Raw genomic sequence first — 19,090 nt, 5'->3', positions numbered from 1 at the left:
TCCTCTCTTTTCGCAAAGCTGTGTCTTTTACTGCAACTCAAATCAAATGACAAGGATCTCTGTAATTGAGGAGTAAATCTAAAAGTTTACTTGATAATACTGTTAGAATTTTAAGGGTATAGCAGTAGATTCTACTTAATTATTGATATTGGATGAGTTTTTCTTAGGATTGTCCATGAATTTTGAACCAGTGGAGGTCAGATTCCCTCCAAAATCCATCTATTTATAATAATGCAGTTGTGGCACAGATCCTTTGACGTTCACACAAACAGCAGTTTCTCCTTTTGTGAGGATAATACAGATTGTGCAGCCACTGCTGCTTCGCAACATAGTGCAAGTGAATGGGGTCATACTGTGACCTGCAAGATACTGTGACCAGGATATAAAAGTTGTAAAAATTCTAACTGGCTGTGACATTTTCCAATTTACTTGTCACAGCAGTTGTGGAACAGTGCAAGTCACAATGCGCCTCTATTCACTTGCACTATGTGGCAGTGTGGCAGTGACATACAGTGATCTTTGGCCACAAGACCAGTGTTGCGGCCAAACTCACCATGCAGCCCCAGTCTTATTGCCTGCCTTAAAAGGGTTTCCCCACAGACAAAGTTAATTTTAATCAATGGATCTTGAAATAAAAATAAGTTCCACAATTGGATGTGTAAAGAAAAAAATGTTCCTGTGCTGGGATAATCTTATAAATGTGCCCCTGCTGTGTACTGTGTAATGGCTGAATCTGACCATACAGGGACATGGTCTAATCATACCATGGCTCCTGGGCAGGAAGGGGGGGGGGGAGCAAAAGAGTATACGGACAGGACAACAGGGGATCACATCTAATTCTTTCTTTGAGGTAAAACATTTCTTAAAAAGAGGCAGGGAAAGGTTTTACCTCACAGAAAGAATCACCTGTGGTCCCATGCTGTCCTGTCTGTATACTCCTTTGCGTCCTCCCTTGCCCAGGAGCTGTAGTATGATCAGCCGTCGGCTTTCAGTCATGGATGCGCGTCTGAGCAGTTTCAGTCACGGAGACTTTTTCTATCACCTGTATGCCCAAATTAATAGGTTATATAAGTCCCAGGGAGTGACAGATTCCCTTTAAGGACCTCCAGAAATCAAATGGTTATTCTGATTTAAGCCATTTATTCCATATCTCAAAATATGCAATAACTGTCTGTTAGATGTGGGAAACACATTAAGTTTGAGAATGTTGCATACACAGTCCTTTACCCTGACTTTTATAGAAGGTAATGCAAAGAGCTATTCATTGATGCCCACGTCGCCCTCCAAGACAGATGTGGGTCCTAAAGTTAGATGCTGTTACCATCAGACATTCTTGGTATATACTGTGCCCTTATACTTTAAGCTTAGTCTATTGTGTGAGGAGGGTGGTATAAGAACACAAGCGATTAAGGCCCCAGGATAAATGACCCATTTGCCCAGTTATGTCTTTTTGATCATAACTAGACCATAAAGATTTATGAGGCCCTTTGAAATATACACATTTTATGATTGATTTTGTGTTTTGTCATGGTCTATTATTGAGTTCTCTGCATAGGCCATTCTCCATATGGCACCATCTAAACGGTTTCAAGATGTTGTTATGGGTTCTTTTAGAAAACCAAAATGAAACAAGATGATTGCTGTCAGCACATATTGTGGTTTAGATTACCTAGTACAGTATTTCGATCCATAGCTTTGTTGCCTTTACTTTTTCTGACATTTGATTCAATATCAAAGTAAACTTGAAGCAAAGCAGTTTTCATTGGACATCAGCCTATCAGACGGAGGTTGAATGTTCAGCAATATTTTAAGAAGTATCTGGTCAGTAATCCAAGACCAGACAGAAAAGTAAAAACATTTGTGTTAATTAACGCATATATTACTGAGATTCTGCAACAGATACTGGCTTCCATCCATCCATCCATCCATCCATCCATCCATCCATCCATCCATCCATCGAGAGAAAGAAATGGGTTTGGATAAATACTGCACTTTGTAATAGACCTGTAGGTTAAAGGGTTCATTGAAGGTTACTGACCCCCTTAAACTGCTATGTTTGCATAAGGAAATACTGATATTAACCTTCCACAGTGCGAACAGTAAGAAAAGGCAGATAATGGCCTTAGCGATGTCTCCAGCTCATGTGTTAGTTAATGACATCATTCCTAGATGTCATCCTGCAGATGGAAGAGGCTTCAGTCAGAAGAGGCCATTGTTTGGGTGTCCTGCATTGACTTGATGGTGGATGTTGACCCATAGAGTCTGTTGGTGGGCTAAGGTGGGCTAAGGTGCCTCCTTATAACTCAGAGTAAGTCTCAATGATATGCATGTTCAGTAGTCCTTGAGTTTGAGTTCTGCGAGCCCCTCAGTGCTAAGTACCATACTAAATCCAATGCAAGGTATAGGAAGAAGCTGTCAATCTTGTACAGGAGGTTGGGGGAGCCTGCGGCTCACAAATTCTTCATTTTCATTGCACCCAAGTGTAATTTTAGAGAATCTGTCAAAAGGCATCCAGTAAATGACCCAGCACTGGAATCAGGGACTCCATCACCTACTCTATGCTATCCTCAGTGCATAAGTAAGCTTACCTGACTAGTCTAAACCGACGTCAACAAACTGAGGGCAGAAGAGATAGGGAGCATTGTCTACAGTCTTCCTACCTTTCTCCTTACCAGAAGTGTACTAGTAAGACCAGTTTTACAAAGCTGTAGTATGAATGCAATACTTGGAAAACCCTCAGTTCTGATGACAAAGTATAAAGCTAGTCATATAATGTGCACAAATAAAACTCAGCCAAAACTGATCATTTTAGTTGGATCCGTTGTGTTGGTTGAGCATTTTGGATTCCAATACGTCCCATCAATTGTTCGAATGCGACATGGTGTCTGGCCAAGTGTCCGGCAACCTCAAATTTTCCTCTCTCTATTAAAATCAAGAACCTCTAAGGTTCTAGTGTTGTGGCCGTAAAATGGATATGTGAAACTGGTTCAACAGGATATCCATGGCATCAACTAAATCCTTGCTCTGTGCTGCAAGGTCTAAAAGAGGAGAATATATGTTTATTTATGCAAATGAATGTTTCTCCTTAGCTAATTATAGAGTCATGATCTTCAAAAGCAAGGCATTGGCCAACTTACAGGAGAACTCTCTGAATGGCAAATGAGTCAATTTTCTTCCTTCTGGAGAACAACTATTTGTATGATTTATCGGAAAATGTATCGTACGTGAATAGAGTTTGTATTTTCTGTACTTCTATGGAAGTTTTAAGTCCCAGTCAACAAATATCATCCAGTAATGTATCCCTGTGACATACGGTAGATATTTAACCCTGGTGCCAAATAGACATTTCTATCCTACTGGGCCACACATGTTGGGTCAATTAGACACAGATTCTGCTGCTCCGAGCCAAATTACAGGATCTGCCTGTAACCTCTGCAGTTATAGGTGACATATAAGAATGCTAATACTGTCTGTCGTCAATTTAAGCATTGTTTAGAAATAACATCTAGCATCAGTGATTTAAATGGATTCCCAAATGCACTTTTAAAAAATACATTTGGCTGCAGTAAGATAACTAAGCAGCACGCATACCAGCTGTGCCTGGCAAAATGTAGGTCATCTGCAGTTAAACATTTGGAAGGCCTGGCGCCGGAACAAAAACTGCAAACACAATTTATTCAGTAAATAATCTGTGATTAATTTTCATTTGCAAGATGTGCCGATAAATGTGCGCTTCTTGGACTAAACGTGGATTATCTGGTTAGGTATTTAATCCTGCCACTCTCACACAGAGAATTCTCTTCCTGCTAATTAAAAGGAAATGCCAGTCTGGGCTGTGTATTCCTTTTTGTAGCTCAGCGGCCTGTATCTAAGCTCATGTTTCAGGATTTTGTCGTCAATTAGTACAAAGTGTTGGTATAATGTTTCATATTAGGGAGCACATCAGAGACTTAGATGGTGTTGTGAAACCTCCGTGACCACAGCTTACTGAAAGAAATGTCTGCTGTGCTTTAGAAACTTTTCACTGTATTATCAGTGTACTAAATATTACATAACATGTCGCATGTATTTTATACACTGGTGACTGACTTGTTGCATTATAGTAAAGGGTGATTGTTATATTTGTAAAGAGTCCTTTCCCGTATGTGGGAGCATTTGCCAGTTCGGAATAGTGCCGCAACATCAAGACCACACATTCCCACCACATTTGTCTGAACATAATACTCTATACCAAGATCAATATACCAACAGTTCCCCACACAAGAGACAAATATGGCCACATTGTGACCAGATCACATATTACCACCAAATAGGGAACAAATAACACCACCATACTGATCGGTAACAAAAAAACACACAGTACTGATTCTATTATTATCACCAATGAGATATATAGTAAAGAGTTCTGCAGACACTATATAGTGTAAAGGGTGAGTGTACAGGTAATACAGCGCTCACTAGTGACATTATACACATAACCTCTGTAGAGAACATTGTATAGTTTAGGAGTACAGGTTATACAGTAATCTCATCACGTTATACACAGGAGCTCTGTAGCAAATATTGTATAGTTTAATTATATAAGTAATACAGTGATCCCCAGTGACATTATACACAGGAGCTCTGTATATAGTGTACAGGCAATACAGTGACATTATATACATGAGCTCTGTATATAGTTTCAGTGTACAGGTAATACAGTGATCACCAGTGATATTATACACAGGAGCTCTGTATATAGTGTACAGGTAATACAGTGATCACCAGTGACATTATACACAGGAGCTCTGTATATAGTGTCAGTGTACAGGTAATACAGGGATCACCAGTGACATTATACACAGGAGCTCTGTATATAGTGTCAGTGTACAGGTAATACAGGGATCACCAGTGACATTATACACAGGAGCTCTGTATATAGTGTCAGTGTACTTGTAATACAGCGATCACCAGTGACATTATACACAGGAGCTCTGTATATAGTGTCAGTGTACAGGTAATATAGGGATCACCAGTGACAATACACATGAGCTCTGTATATAGTGTCAGTGTACTGGTAATACAGTGATCACCAGTGACATTATACACAGGAGCTCTGTATATAGTGTCAGTGTACAGGTAATACAGGGATCACCAGTGACAATACACAGGAGCTCTGTATATAGTTTCAGTGTACTGGTAATACAGTGATCACCAGTGACATTATACACAGGAGTTCTGTATATAGTGTACAGGTAATACAGTGACATTATACACAGGAGCTCTGTAGACAGTGTATAGTGTACAGGTAGTACAGTGATCACAAGTGACATTATATACAGGAGCTCTGTAGATAAAATATTGTGTATAGTTTAAGAGTACAGTTAACACAGTGACCACATCATGGTATACACTCAAGCTCTGTAGGTAATAAAGTGATCACCAGTGATGTCACCATTTAAAGTAATTAATTTTCTTCTTCATCCAGAACAGACTGCTATGACTTCTTCCAGCCACGTGTTATCTCTGCAGAATGTAACACACAGAAATCTGTGGCTGATTTCTTCATTACCCAGCCCAATAAATAAAATGGAGATAGTGCAGTAGAAGCAGAGCCACGTAGCGCCTCCCTGATACCTTGCACAGTAATAGCACCTCCCTTTTATTCCCCACACACTAACAGTATCTTAAAAAAAAAAAAATACAGTAAGTAGTGATGTCCACCTATGTGACCCTCTCATAGTAGAAATGTCCCCATCTGTGGCTTTCATACAGGACTAATGCTTATAATACCTTTTGTGGGTCTGTATAATATTAAAATTCCTCTTTGTGCCCTCATAAAAAAGCAGTGTCCATCTTTGTGCTCAAATACAACAGTAAAAACACTTTCCCAATGGCACACATACCCTAGTAACATATGCCTTTTTTGCCCTGTTACAGCTGTAATGTCCTACAATTTGGCCCTATACATTATTAATAACAGACATTATTAATGTATACGGACACAAAGTGGGACACTGTTAGTGTGTGGGGTCACAATGGGGGACGTTATAAATGTATAGAGCCAAAATGGGAGACACTAATAATATCTCTCTTTATCATCACATATGTTACCAATATCCCCACTGTGACCCCATCCACTAATAATGCCCCCAATGTGGCCCCATAAATTAATAAAAAACCGCATTCTGGCCCTCATCCACTAATAATGACAATATTGTCAATATGTTTAAAATGTCCCGAATAGTGGTCCTCTTTTAAAAGAAAGTAAAAAAGGCAGGTCAATACAGTGATGACACCGCGATAGCCTGACGTCACCTGCTGCTGGTCTCTGATAGGCTGGGGGTATATGTTCGCATTATGTGGCAGGGAGCCAGTTGCTCTCTTCCTCATAATACTATTCATCTGGATGTACAGTATGTCCAAGGAAGCACAGGCAATTGAAAATGGCGCTGGCACCAGTGAGCCCCGGCACTCCCCATGACCAGTCATGGTTGCATCCTTGAAACAATGATAATAGCACACATTGGACATATCTGAGAATGAATACAATCTGGAATTAACAATTTTTGTATGGAATGAAAACATGACCTTGCTATTTATTATATTATGCATTTGTGACACTTATGAATGCAAGTTTATTTTTATCTATTACCTTCATTTTAGAATGTCACACTGCGATTCTGAATATTTGTTTTTTTTTTTTTTTTACTTTGCTTGTGGTATCATGCACTATAATTACTAGAATTCCATTGTATTGCACAACAAAAATTCCCTCGTAGCAATTTTATTCTTGACAGAAGGGTTTTCCTTTTCACGTCTGAGCCAAATTTCAAGTTAGAGTGACTTTTGACAGGAGTATATTATTTTTTCTGCAAAGTTATTTCTTTAATGGTTTAGGGCTTTTTGTAAGAAACAGCCTAAAAACTCACTTATGCAACATCCACACGTGATGCTATCATTGACTATTATTGATTGAATCCAGCCTACACAACTAGACAGATTTCTGTGTGCACTGTGCATAGGCAGAAAGCTGCCAATCAGTGGTGGGGCTGGGGGTTATACAGAGACCATGAATATAGAGAAATACATGGCAGCAGGTTGACTTGTCCTCTAGTGATAATCTCCTGCTGATAAAACAGTTATGTTATCAAAACTACAGCAAGCAGCCCATAAAGTGGCACATTGCTGGAATCGGGGTTTCTGTCTCTACATCAAACTGTTCTTAGGTAAGGTGGCATAAACCTGGTGACAGATTCCCTTCAATCAATCACCCTTTCCCTTCTGGTGCCACCTGCCATAGCTCTCTCCCTATTGATACAACAAAATGTTCTTGCACAATAGTGTCCTTTTCCTTCCTTATGTGGTATGAGCTGTGTAATCTGACCTCTATCCCTATGCTGTAAAAGCATAAAATGGTGCTCATTGGCCAGCCCCATTTTTTATACTGACTGTGATAGTCCCACTACATTTGGCTGTGCTAGACCATGTTTTGTGATCGCTGAGGGCATTATGGAGACATCCGCCTGGCCGCACCTAACTTCATTAGTCCACTCTGACTCTTTACAGTGTGTGAGATGACACTTTTTTTTATGGTCGATCCATGCCAATCAAATTGCAAACTGTACAAATTTGCTGAGACATGCGGATTCTAGGAAATTCGACTCAAATTTAGTTTGCGGCAGATCAAATTGGTCATCTGTAGTCTATACCCTTCTGATATGACCAATATCTATAATTGCCAAAATCTGACATTCAAGCATCTGGCAGTTGTATGCCCTTAGAGAAAACTTTGCAACTTTTCAAAATTGCCAAAATTGTGGCATGCAAATATTTATTTGCATTATCACGTCCACATCTTATTACCGTCCTGTGAACGAGCCGCTAGACTTCATGTCTTAAAGTCAAAGAATATGTTGGTGGAGCCTTGCTTTCCAGGAGCTTCTGGTAGACTTCTTATGAACCCCCAGAGAGATTTGCCAGCTCTTTTGGGATTTGAGGAGCTTACCAGATGATCTAGAAGAGTTGCCTATTGGTTGAGGATAACCATTTCTGTGACATTAGCAGATTAGGCTACTCTACTCTGTTCTCACAATCTGTAATCACCCAAATATTTCTGTCCAGAGAATTTAAAATTGTTTCCTACTTTAGTTAAGGAGTTTACAAAAAATCATAAATTGCATTTCAAAGTTATAGACTGGGGTCACTAAATGACTATGTAATATTTTAGTCAATATTTTGATTTTCCATGCCTATGCAGGCACCCATGTTGATTTTTTATAAATGGGCTTTCACTAAAATAAATTTTTGCGAACATTCCCAAACTCTTACCTGCACATGCGCAGGTTTCTGTCTGGTGGAGGAACATAAGTATAACCAAAAGAGTTCAACCACAAAGTTCATCAGAAGCAAGGATATTCAAAAAGTGAAACTGTTGGGATTTTTAAAGTGTTTGCATCTTGTTTCTTCTCTTACCAACAAAAGATATGCCCACGAAAACTGCTACCCTGGCAGTTATACCTATGAAAGGAGGGAGAAAGTTCATAGCAATACACTTGAGATAGGCAAAAAGGAAATACACTCGAGATATATAGAATTTGGCAAATGGTGAATGAGTGCTCTTTTGGAATCTTCAAGGAAGCAAGTTGATAAAGGATCTTGCAAAAAACAAAATGCAAAGTATAAGACAAGAGGGCTCTTCAGTAAACTGTTTAAATAAACATTGAGAATAAGTCCCCTGATAAAGATGGGTTCTTTAATTTTGTCTTTGGCTTGAAATATCCCTAGATGAGTGGCACGAGATATTACTCTTGGCATAGGTCAGTTATACAAATGCTGATGTTTGGCCACCTAGTAACTGTGATGTGAATTAAAGCTTGTGCAGGATTTTACTAGCATGTCAAAATAAAGTATTGAATTTCATTCATTGCAAAAATTAAGCAAGGAATCAGGATCCTTTTTTGGAAAGTTTTGATGTCATTTTGTAAGTGACTTGCAGTAAAACCTGCAAAACCTGCAACATAACTAGGACTGTGAAATAAGAAATAACCTTTAAGTTCTCTTTGTCATGTCTCTGTTGTCCGGTATACCGGGGCCAGGGGCTCCTTCCCTGTACCAGTTCTAGGGGCGCCCTAACTGACCCAGCACCTTCTAATGGTGAAGACGCCAGGGCCACGTACCTTGCAGAGCTCCTGAATCTGCCTTCAGTCTGTTCCCAGCCCCCACCCAGGGAAGAGGGTAGTAGTGTATGGAAATACACCAACCAGACTAACAAGGTTATACAAAGAGGGATAAATGAAAATACCAATCATACAAATATGCACACACAAACAACATAGGTAAACACCACGGAGTCAAGGATAGGAAAAACCAAAGTAGGAGAAGGAGAGGATTTGCGCACAACTAAAACCAAGCAACAGTCTTACATAAATCCCACAAACAACAACTATCCACCAACTCCTCAACCATGCAGCAATGAAGCTAACTCTGGCAATGGCTGCTTGACAGAGTCCAGTATATATAGGAGAGGGGAGTGGCCAACAGTGAAGAATTGAGAGCCTTAAAGGGGTTGTCCGGTCAAAATCGATAAGTCTGCAGTAACACAGCTTGATATGTGACACATCATTGAACTCTGTGTTTTAATCCCTACTTCATGCTGTACTCAGATTATCTGCTGATAGATTCCCTTTAATATCCTCCACATCATATTAAATAAAGCAGTGTTATACAGTATGTGCCGAGCAAGACCATTACTCCTTCTATTCCAAATTGTATGACTGGCTCTTGGCATTCAGGCCAGTTCCCCGACTAGTAAGCCACTGTTTGCTCATCATGCCTACTCCATAGAACTACTAAACTGCTGTCACTGCTGAGCATTTCTACTTTACAATGACCATGCATATAGGTAATTGGGAAAGCCCTGGCAGGGCAGATAATCTGTATATTTAGTACAAATATGGGTTTTCTTTGTCTCACAAAATGTCCTAATAGGACATGTTAAGTTAGTAAAGGGGACTGGCACTGTACTGGAGGGCAACCATTATGTATTGTAATTGATAAAACTGGACAAACCCTTAAGGTAGTAAATCTCTAAAACATAAACTTCTACAATTGCATGGCAAAATTTGTAATTTAGTGCTCCATTTTTATGTGGAGACAACCCGTTAGCAGGATTTGGCCATCCAACATTCCACCAATTGTTATCCGGTTTGACACCGTCAAATTTGGTTTAGTGGAAAAATAACTTATACACGGTCTTCAACTGGCAGTAAGAAGTCATCATGAGGATGTTGATTGTCGCCGGTCAACCTCCTGGCTTGGTTAATGTCCCACAGATCAGGTACATCATCCCAAGCCACCTCAATGCACGCACCTTTCTTATCTGTGCATGCGCTGGACATCGCTTAGGGTGGCTTATGATTACACACTCAGCCTGTCAGATAAAATCAACCATTCAAGGAAACGGACAATGACAGTTCGGCTGGTTAGGACAGCAGTTCCACCCTACTGACTTCTTACTGCTCCAAAATATTTATTTATTTCATTACGCCAAATCTGTCAGAAGATAGCTGAGTGATCAGCATTGAAAACCTGCTACTGTCCTAGATTACAAAGTGGTGATGGTTGAAGGACTACATCCTGCTGACAGGTTCCCTTTAACACCAGAAGCAAGAGGTGGATAAATAAAGGATTTTAGCTAGGATTGCCTGAATTTGCTTCAGCTTCCTTCAGTAGATAGCGGATGTTGGGACCAATAGCAGTTAGATATTGTAAAAATAATAGGTCACTTACAGATACTAGATGGTCTTCATAAAACCCACCAAGCCCTCCAGAACAAGAGAAGCTCTTTGCAATTATTCTTTGCTCTGGATAAAGTTATCCTCCTCCACCTCGTCTGTCCCCATAAGCCCTAAAAGAGCTTATGGGAGGGGTGTTGTCAAAAGCAAACAACACCTTTACCGATTTCCTTTGTACACTATGGTATCTCAGTAAGATTACCCTCTGTCCTGAATCCTCAAATAACACATATTATGCTTAGTTTCAAGATCTGCACTTGAATATTGACACACTACTCTATCTATACATATAGACAGGTGCTATCATTTACTTTGATGAAAACAAGTTACATCACAATGCAATAGAGACAAAAAGCCCTTACTCATGCAGCAGTTTAACAACTTAAAGGTGTTTTCCCACAAAGTTCATTTTAAAGTTGATTTTAATCAATAGATATTGGAATAATAATAATTTCCACAATTGGATGTGTTTTAAAAAAATGTTCCTGTGCTGAGATAATCTTCTAAATGTGCCCCTGCTGTGTACTGTGTAATGGCTGTGTCTGACCGTACAGGAACATGGTCTGATTATACCACATCTCCTGGGCTGGGGAGCAAAAGAGTGTACAGACATTACAACACGGGGATCACAGCTGATTCTTTTTATGAGATAAAACACTTCCCTGCCTGTTTTTTAAAAAAGTTTTACGTCAAAGAAAGAATCAGCTGCAATCCCATGCTGTAATGTCTGTTCACTGTTCTGGTTCCCCCCTGCCCAGGAGCTGTGGTATGATCAGACCATGTTCTGTACACAGTAGGACACAGCCATTACACAGTACACAGCAGGGGCACATTTATAAGATTATCTCAGCACAGGAACATTTTATTTAAACACATCCAATTGTGGAACTTATTATTATTCCAAGATCTATTGATTAAAATTAACTTTGTTCATAAGGGAACTTAGAGTCAAGTTTTTAAACTTTAGGTAAAAAAATTAATAAATAGTGAAATACAGTTATATGAAAAAGTTTGGGCACCCCTATTAATCTTAAGCTTAATGTTTTATAAAAATTGGTGTTTTTGCAACAGCTATTTCAGTTTGATATATGTAATAACTGTTGGACACAGTAATGTTTCTGCCTTGAAATGAGGTTTATTGTACTAACAGAAAATGTGCAATCTGCATTCAAACAAAATTTGTCAGGTGCATAAGTATGGGCACCCTTATAATTTTCTTGTTTTAAATACTCCTACCTACTTTTTACTGACTTACTAAAGCACTTTTTTTGGTTTTGTAACCTCATTGAGCTTTGAACTTCATAGCCAGGTGTATGCAATCATGAGAAAAGCTACTTAAAGTGGCCACTTGCAAGTTGTTCTCCTGTTTGAATCTCCTCTGAAGAGTGGCATCATGGGCTCCTCAAAACAACTGTCAAATGATCTGAAAACAAAGATTATTCAACATAGTTGTTCAGGGGAAGGACACAAAAAGCTGTCTCAGAGATTTAACCTGTCAGTTTCCACTGTGAGGAACATAGTAAGGAAATGGAAGAACACAGGGACAGTTCTTGTTAAGGCCAGAAGTGGCAGGCCAAGAAAAACATCAGAAAGGCAGAGTAGAAGAATGGTGAGATCAGTCAAGGACAATCCTCAGACCACCTCCAGAGAGCTGCAGCATCAACTTGCTGCAGATGGTGTCACTGTGCATCGGTCAACTATACAACGCACTTTGCACAAGGAGAAGCTGTATGGGAGAGTGATGCGAAAGAAGCCGTTTCTGCAAGCACGCCACAAACAGAGTCGGCTGAGGTATGCAAAAGCACATTTGGAGAAGCCAATTTCTTTTTGGAAGAAGGTCCTGTGGACTGATGAAACCAAGATTGAGTTGTTTGGTCATACAAAAAGGCGTTATGCATGGCGGCAAAAAAGCACAGCATTCCAAGAAAAACACTTGCTACCCACAGTAAAATTCGGTGGAGGTTCCATCATGCTTTGGGGCTGTGTGGCCACTGCCGGCACCGGGAATCTTGTTAAAGTTGAGGGACGCATGGATTCCACTCAGTATCAGCCGATTCTTGACAATAATGTTCAAGAATCAGTGACAAAGTTGAAGTTACGCAGGGGATGGATCTTTCAGCAAGACAATGATCCAAAACACCGCTCCAAATCTACTCAGGCATTCATGCAGAGGAACAATTACAATGTTCTGGAATGGCCATCCCAGTCCCCAGACCTGAATATCATTGAACATCTGTGGGATCATTTGAAGAGGGCTGTCCATGCTCGGCGACCATCAAACTTAACTGAACTAGAATTGTTTTGTAAAGAGGAATGGTCAAAAATACCTTCATCCAGGATCCAGGAAATCATTAAAAGCTACAGGAAGCGACTAGAGGCTGTTATTTTTGCAAAAGGAGGATCTACTAAATATTAATGTCACTTTTCTGGTGAGGTGCCCATACTTATGCACCTGTCAAATTTTGTTTGAATGCAGATTGCACATTTTCTGTTAGTACAATAAACCTCATTTCAAGGCAGAAACATTACTGTGTCCAACAGTTATTACATATATCAAACTGAAATAGCTGCTGCAAAAACACCAATTTTTATAAAACATTAAGCTTAAGATTAATAGGGGTGCCCAAACTTTTTCATATAACTGTATATAACATTTAAATAAAAGAATAAAAAAAAGTAAAAAAAACAACAACACTCATTTCTAGTTCAATTATATTTTTTCTTCTCTCCATTTCTAGAGAGAATGGAGAAAATGGTTGGCAACCTACATCACATTTACTACAGCTGTCCCTGGGATTGTGATGCAGATTTTTCAGATTCTTGCCCAGCTCTCCCAGTTGTACCAGTAGGCAGAGAATGTGTCTGTACATAATTAAACAGAATTTATACTTAGGAGTCGGAGAAAGCTGGATGCCGAGCTTCAGCAGGTCTGTAATGTGAGCCACTAGTGGTTGTCACTTCTAGTAATTACCCAGAGAGGGAAGACACTGGTATAGCTAAGCATGATAACCTTGAATAGCTATAGTTGGGTTTTTTTGGAGGGGGGAGGGTTAACTACTGGTTACATATGTAAGAATAATTACAGAACTGAGAATCAACCCATTCTTCATATCATAGCTGAACACCAAGAACATTGTGACACCTGTCACATCACAGATCTCCATGCACAATGCTCCAGCACCTTATAATAACCCATAATATCAGTAAAATCTAGCTTTACATTATAATACTGTAGTATAACATGACACACTAACGCAATGTACAGAGGAAGCAGAGCTGGGTTTGCAATTTGGTTCAACTCATCATGTTACCCATAGATTGGCTGTGGTCCACAGGTGATCAATAGTTAATATGTGGTTTGATGTCATGTAATCCTATGGAGGTATCACAATTGCGACATTTACCCCATACAGCTCCCATGGTAATAAAAAAAAAAATTAGCATTTGTTGCATATGAGCTTTACTACACAAATAATCACATACTGATTAACCACGTATATAATCTACATACTTGGCAAATAAGACTTAGTAAATGATGTAGAAGTTCATATATGAGAATTATTTGTACAAATTTAGCGTTGAAAGTCTGATCTGTCACATGGCAATACATAAGCTGATGTTAAATCTGCATAAAGCTTATCCCAAAAAGTCATTATTTTGATAGAAAGAGTTAAATATCGGATTTAGCCTTGCCATGCAGTAAATAAGTGAAGAATCACATACATGACCATTTTCTCCTCGCAGTATGGATGCCTTGGTTTAATTTCCAGCTTTTGCACATCGGAAAATCTGATTTTTGGTCCTTTTCGGGAACATTTACATTTTGACCCTAGAGAAAAAAAAAATGAGAACATAAATGCAGGGGGGAAAAAAAAAAAAAAAAAGTTACTTTGTAATCTTTCCGTAAATTATCTCAAACAACTACACTAATAATTTGTATCATGGGAGACCAAAGATACAAAAGAGGTGGCAACTTTTCTCGCTTTGGTGCAGGTAGAATAAATAAATGGTAATATTAATGTAGACAGACAGTAATCCAATGGAGACGACCTCTTTAAAAAAAAAAAAAATTGTAAGATGCAGAAGAATCTAAAATTATCCGATCATACCTGTTAAAATATATGGAATTAAGGTCAAAGAAAGGCTAATGTAAGGCGTTTTAATATAGAGATGTAGTGGTGCTGATATGAGCAGCTCATTGACAGGCTCAGCACTGCTACATCTGTAGACTTGATCACCAAGGAGAGCAGATCTCACCTTCCACGTGTAGTGTGCACACAGCTATGAGGAGGAGAAGGACAGCTGCTACAAAGGGTTTCATGTCCTACTGCTCTGCTGTTCTGGCTCAGGGTGCCCTCCTGTGTATTCTCTGGTGGCTTGCTGCGAGCCTAGGTCCTGCCTTTCCAGAATCCACCTCCAATGTGAGGCTGCCTTCCTTGCCTGTCCTCTTTTAAAACAGATCCTACAGCCCAGGGTGCAAAGTCATTAACATGCATAGCAACCAAACTACTCACTGCAATCTCCTGGCTGTGTGGAGGGTGGAGATTTCTTGCTTACTCTGCCCTGTTCTGTCTGAATGAAGGGGTGAAGTCTGGAAAGATTTTGTAACCAATCTATCATTAATTCTATTTTCTTTCTTCTTTTAGTAAATATATTTTCGCTAGATTTTAATTACAATAGTCTGAATACTATAATAGTAGATAAAATGTAAAGTGTAGCAACTTATGAAAACACCTAAATAAAAGTTTGACTTTAATTTTCAATTTTACAACTTATCGAAAAAATGTAAAGTGAATAAACCCACTTGATTGCCTTTGTAAAACATTACATTGAGCAGTTTCCATTTATTTTGAAGAGAACTGAGAGTTATTCCCAATGTAGTTGACATTCTTATTTCCACAGGTTATGGTGCTCAAGTTCTTATTAGAAATGTTTAGGATTAAAGTGAAATTGAAGCCCCGGTATATTAAAAGGAAACAGCCATGAGAATCAGACGCTGGCTGTGTTATTTCAACAATGTATGTTTTACTTTAAGATTAAGTGACTTTGGAAAGTGGACTAGGGACTTGGCATCTTGGATGAGTAGTCCGAAGCCAGTCCCTGACAGCTTCTCCTCACCAGCTCCCCTAGACTAACAGATCTCTTTCAGTGTGTGTTAACAGGGAGAGATCTATCAGTGATGGAGAACAGGCAGAGAGAGACTGCCTTGGACCTGGGGACCTGCCTCAGACTAGATGCCTAGGGGCTATACTCATCAAGATCGGCATTGTTCAAGCTGGTCTTGATGAGGTGGCATGCTGGAGTCAGTTGCTCCTGAATCTTGAAGAGGTGTATGCCTCTTCATTAATCTGGAACAACTGATGAGTGGCGTGCGCCTCCATGCACCACGCCAGAGACCTCACTTCAGTCAGGTAATGGAGTGATATTTCTGGCTTAGGGAACATCACAGCTTGTCATCATCTAAACAACCAGGGGCATCCCATGCCAGATCTGTCTATTTTGTTCGAGCTGAGAGAAACTGTAGTGAAAAGCCAAAAGTTGCAAAACTTTGATGAAACTCCAAGTTGCGCCAAAATGTTGTGACTTTTCCAAATTTTTACACCAAAATTCTGGTGATAAAGCTTTGTTTAATCGGGCCCACAGCCGGATTTTCAAAGTATGTTTTTCTTAATGTCTTAAGAGTGTCTCAATGCCTCAGTATCTTAAGAGTTCGGCAGCATGAATCACATTCCCTTTAAAGGGGCTGTTCACAATATTGATAGCTTAGCCTCAATATAGTATCACGATTGCACTGTTTGTGGAAGCCTAGTAGCTTTTAATAGAGCTTCCATAGATAAGCTTAGCGCAAGCCACTCTGTTTTCCTGATCCCAGGGATTGCCCTAGCCTTCACCCTTTAACCCCTGTTCAGGAATCTAGACTTAAACAGGGACCCCTGGTCTGGGGCCACAGAGTCAACTGCCTTCCAGTGGAGCAAGCTGATGGCAAAAAGGGTAATCACACGGGGAGGTCACATCAGGGACAAAATTAGAAATCAAGCGGGTGATATCAATACAAGCTGAGGTCAGAGATGATATTACAGGAGAACAGAGCAAAGCTACAGACCAGGTAAGCAGAACTATTGACTGGCAGTGGAAGTCAAAGCTTCAGGGGTTTAAATAGCTGACAGCCTTGACCAGGGCTCTCAGGAAGGAGTGATCAAAATCTAGCCCAAAATTAACACCATAACTTCCTGATTAAGTGGCACCAAAAGTCCCAGGAAAAAAATAGGACTGTTGCTGTCGTGAGTCATCAGCAAAAAGGCGCAGCACTTCCCAGCAGCATCAGTATTAGATTGGTAGGAGGTCTAAATCACTGCATCCCATCAACGATCAGCTGCAGCTCTCGTACAGTCACTGCAGCATCTTCAATGTCTATATTTCTCTGTCTATCTACATGCCATCCATGTAGTAGCAGCTGTGCTGCGTATGGTGGTGTTGACCCATAGACGTTAACAGGACAACACAACAATGCTGAGCACAGGCATCAGTAACTAAAACGTATGTAGAGGCTAATCACTGCTGAAGAAGAGGAAGAGCTCGATCCAGTGCCACAACACTGTCGATTTAAAGAGGTGCAGAGAGTCAAATCCCCAACAAGCTAATATTGGCATTCTAAGAATAGATAAACATAGGACATCAATAAAGTGATCCCTGAAAATGACTTTATTGGATAGCTACTGCTGTCAGATATCTGAGAAAGCTAAGTAACTGCCCCTAACCATCCCTTTAATAGCAATTATATTGGCAGTTACCAGCTTCTTAGAATTAGATTAGTAAATGACTGGATATAGATAAAAAGCAGCCAATACAAGGATTTATACTTTATTTATTAATTTCAGTCAATGCTCCTTACAAATTGCACAGAACCTTACAACCATACCCACTCCAGACCAAGGAGTCTTACTGTACCCTCATAAGCCCGTATTGAACAAAAAGGAGAGCTTTGTTTCTGTGTTGGTTTCCTATGAATCTGATAGGAAAGAAACGTTGAAATTCTCAATCAGATGCTATATTATGGAGGGATTCTCAATTGTTGCAAGGATAGGATGGTCCTGTAATACATTTTATGTACAGAGGCACACAAACAGTGGTGTGAAAAAGTATTTCCCCCCTTCCTGATTTCTTATTCTTCTGCATGTTTGTCACACTTAAATGTTTCAGATCACAAAACAAATTAAAATATTATACAAAGATAACACAAGTAAGCACAAAATGCAGTTTTTAAATGAAGGTGTTTGTTAAGGGAAAAAGAAATCCAAACCTACAGGGCCCTGTGTGAAAGTGGGAAGTTTTCTTAGCCACACACAGGCCTGATTACTGCCACACCTCTTCTCAATCAAGAAATCACTTAAATGGGACCTGCCAGACAAAGTGAAGTAAACCTAAAGATCCTCAAAAGCTAGACATCATGCTGTGATCCAAAGAAATTCAATAATAAATGAGAAACAAAGTAATTGAGGGCTATCATTCTGTAAAAGGTTATAAAGCCATTTCTAAACTTTGGGACTCCACCGAACCACAATGAGAGCCATTATCCACAAATGGTGATAACATTGAACAGTGGTGAACTTTCACCGGAGTGGCTGGCCATCCAAAATTACCCCCAGAGCGCAGCAACGACTCATCCAAGATGTCACAAAAGACCCCCAAACAACATCCAAAGGACTGCAGGCCTCACTTATCTCAGTTAAGGTCAGTGTTCATGACTCAACTATAAGAAATAGACTGGGCAAAAATGGCATGCATGGCAGAGTTCCAAGACAAAAACCACTGCTGAGTAGCATCTTGACGATCATCAAGACTTTTGGGAGAATACTCTGGACTGATGAGACAAAAGTTCAACTTTTAGGAAGGTGTATTACATCTGGCGTAGAAGTAACACAGCCTTTCAGAAAAGGAACATCATACCAATAGTAAAATATGGCGGTGGTACTGTGATGGTCTGGGGCTGTTTTGCTGATTCAGGACCTGAAAGACTTGCTGTGGTAAATGGAGCAATGAATTCTTCTGTCCTACCAAAAATCCTGAAGGATGGCCAGAATGTCCGGCCATCTGTTTGTGACCTTAAGCTGAAGTGTACTTGGGTTATGCAGCAGGACAATGATCCAAAACACACCAGCAAGTCCTCCTCTGAATGGCTTAAGAAAAACAAAATTAAGACTTTGGAGTGGTCTAGTCAAAGTCCTTACCTTAATCCGATTGAGATGCTGTCACATTTCCAGTTATCACAAAGGCTTGATTGCGGCTGTTGCTGCTAAGGGCGGCCCAACCAGTTA

General features: G+C 39.8%; 1 protein-coding gene across 1 annotated transcript in view; it reads right to left on the bottom strand.

Moving 5' to 3' along the window:
• The window catches only part of CXCL14 (C-X-C motif chemokine ligand 14), a 40,661-nt gene extending 25,377 nt beyond the window's left edge, over nucleotides 1–15,284 (bottom strand). Inside the window, exons 1-2 of the mRNA XM_073649537.1 lie at nucleotides 15,033–15,284; nucleotides 14,499–14,604 (exon numbers count right to left, since the gene is read on the bottom strand). Coding sequence (XP_073505638.1) covers nucleotides 14,499–14,604; nucleotides 15,033–15,096 — 170 coding nt within the window. The 5' untranslated portion in view covers nucleotides 15,097–15,284. The remainder of the gene's footprint in view (nucleotides 1–14,498; nucleotides 14,605–15,032) is intronic.
• Nucleotides 15,285–19,090: the final 3,806 nt, after the last annotated feature.

Source organism: Phyllobates terribilis, unplaced genomic scaffold (genome assembly GCF_046119375.1).
Source record: "Phyllobates terribilis strain yellow unplaced genomic scaffold, ASM4611937v1 Scaffold_10__3_contigs__length_209671492, whole genome shotgun sequence".
In the NCBI taxonomy this organism is placed as follows: Eukaryota; Metazoa; Chordata; class Amphibia; order Anura; family Dendrobatidae; genus Phyllobates; species Phyllobates terribilis.
Note: the sequence above shows the minus strand (reverse complement) of the source record. Positions and strands in the feature narration are given on the sequence as shown.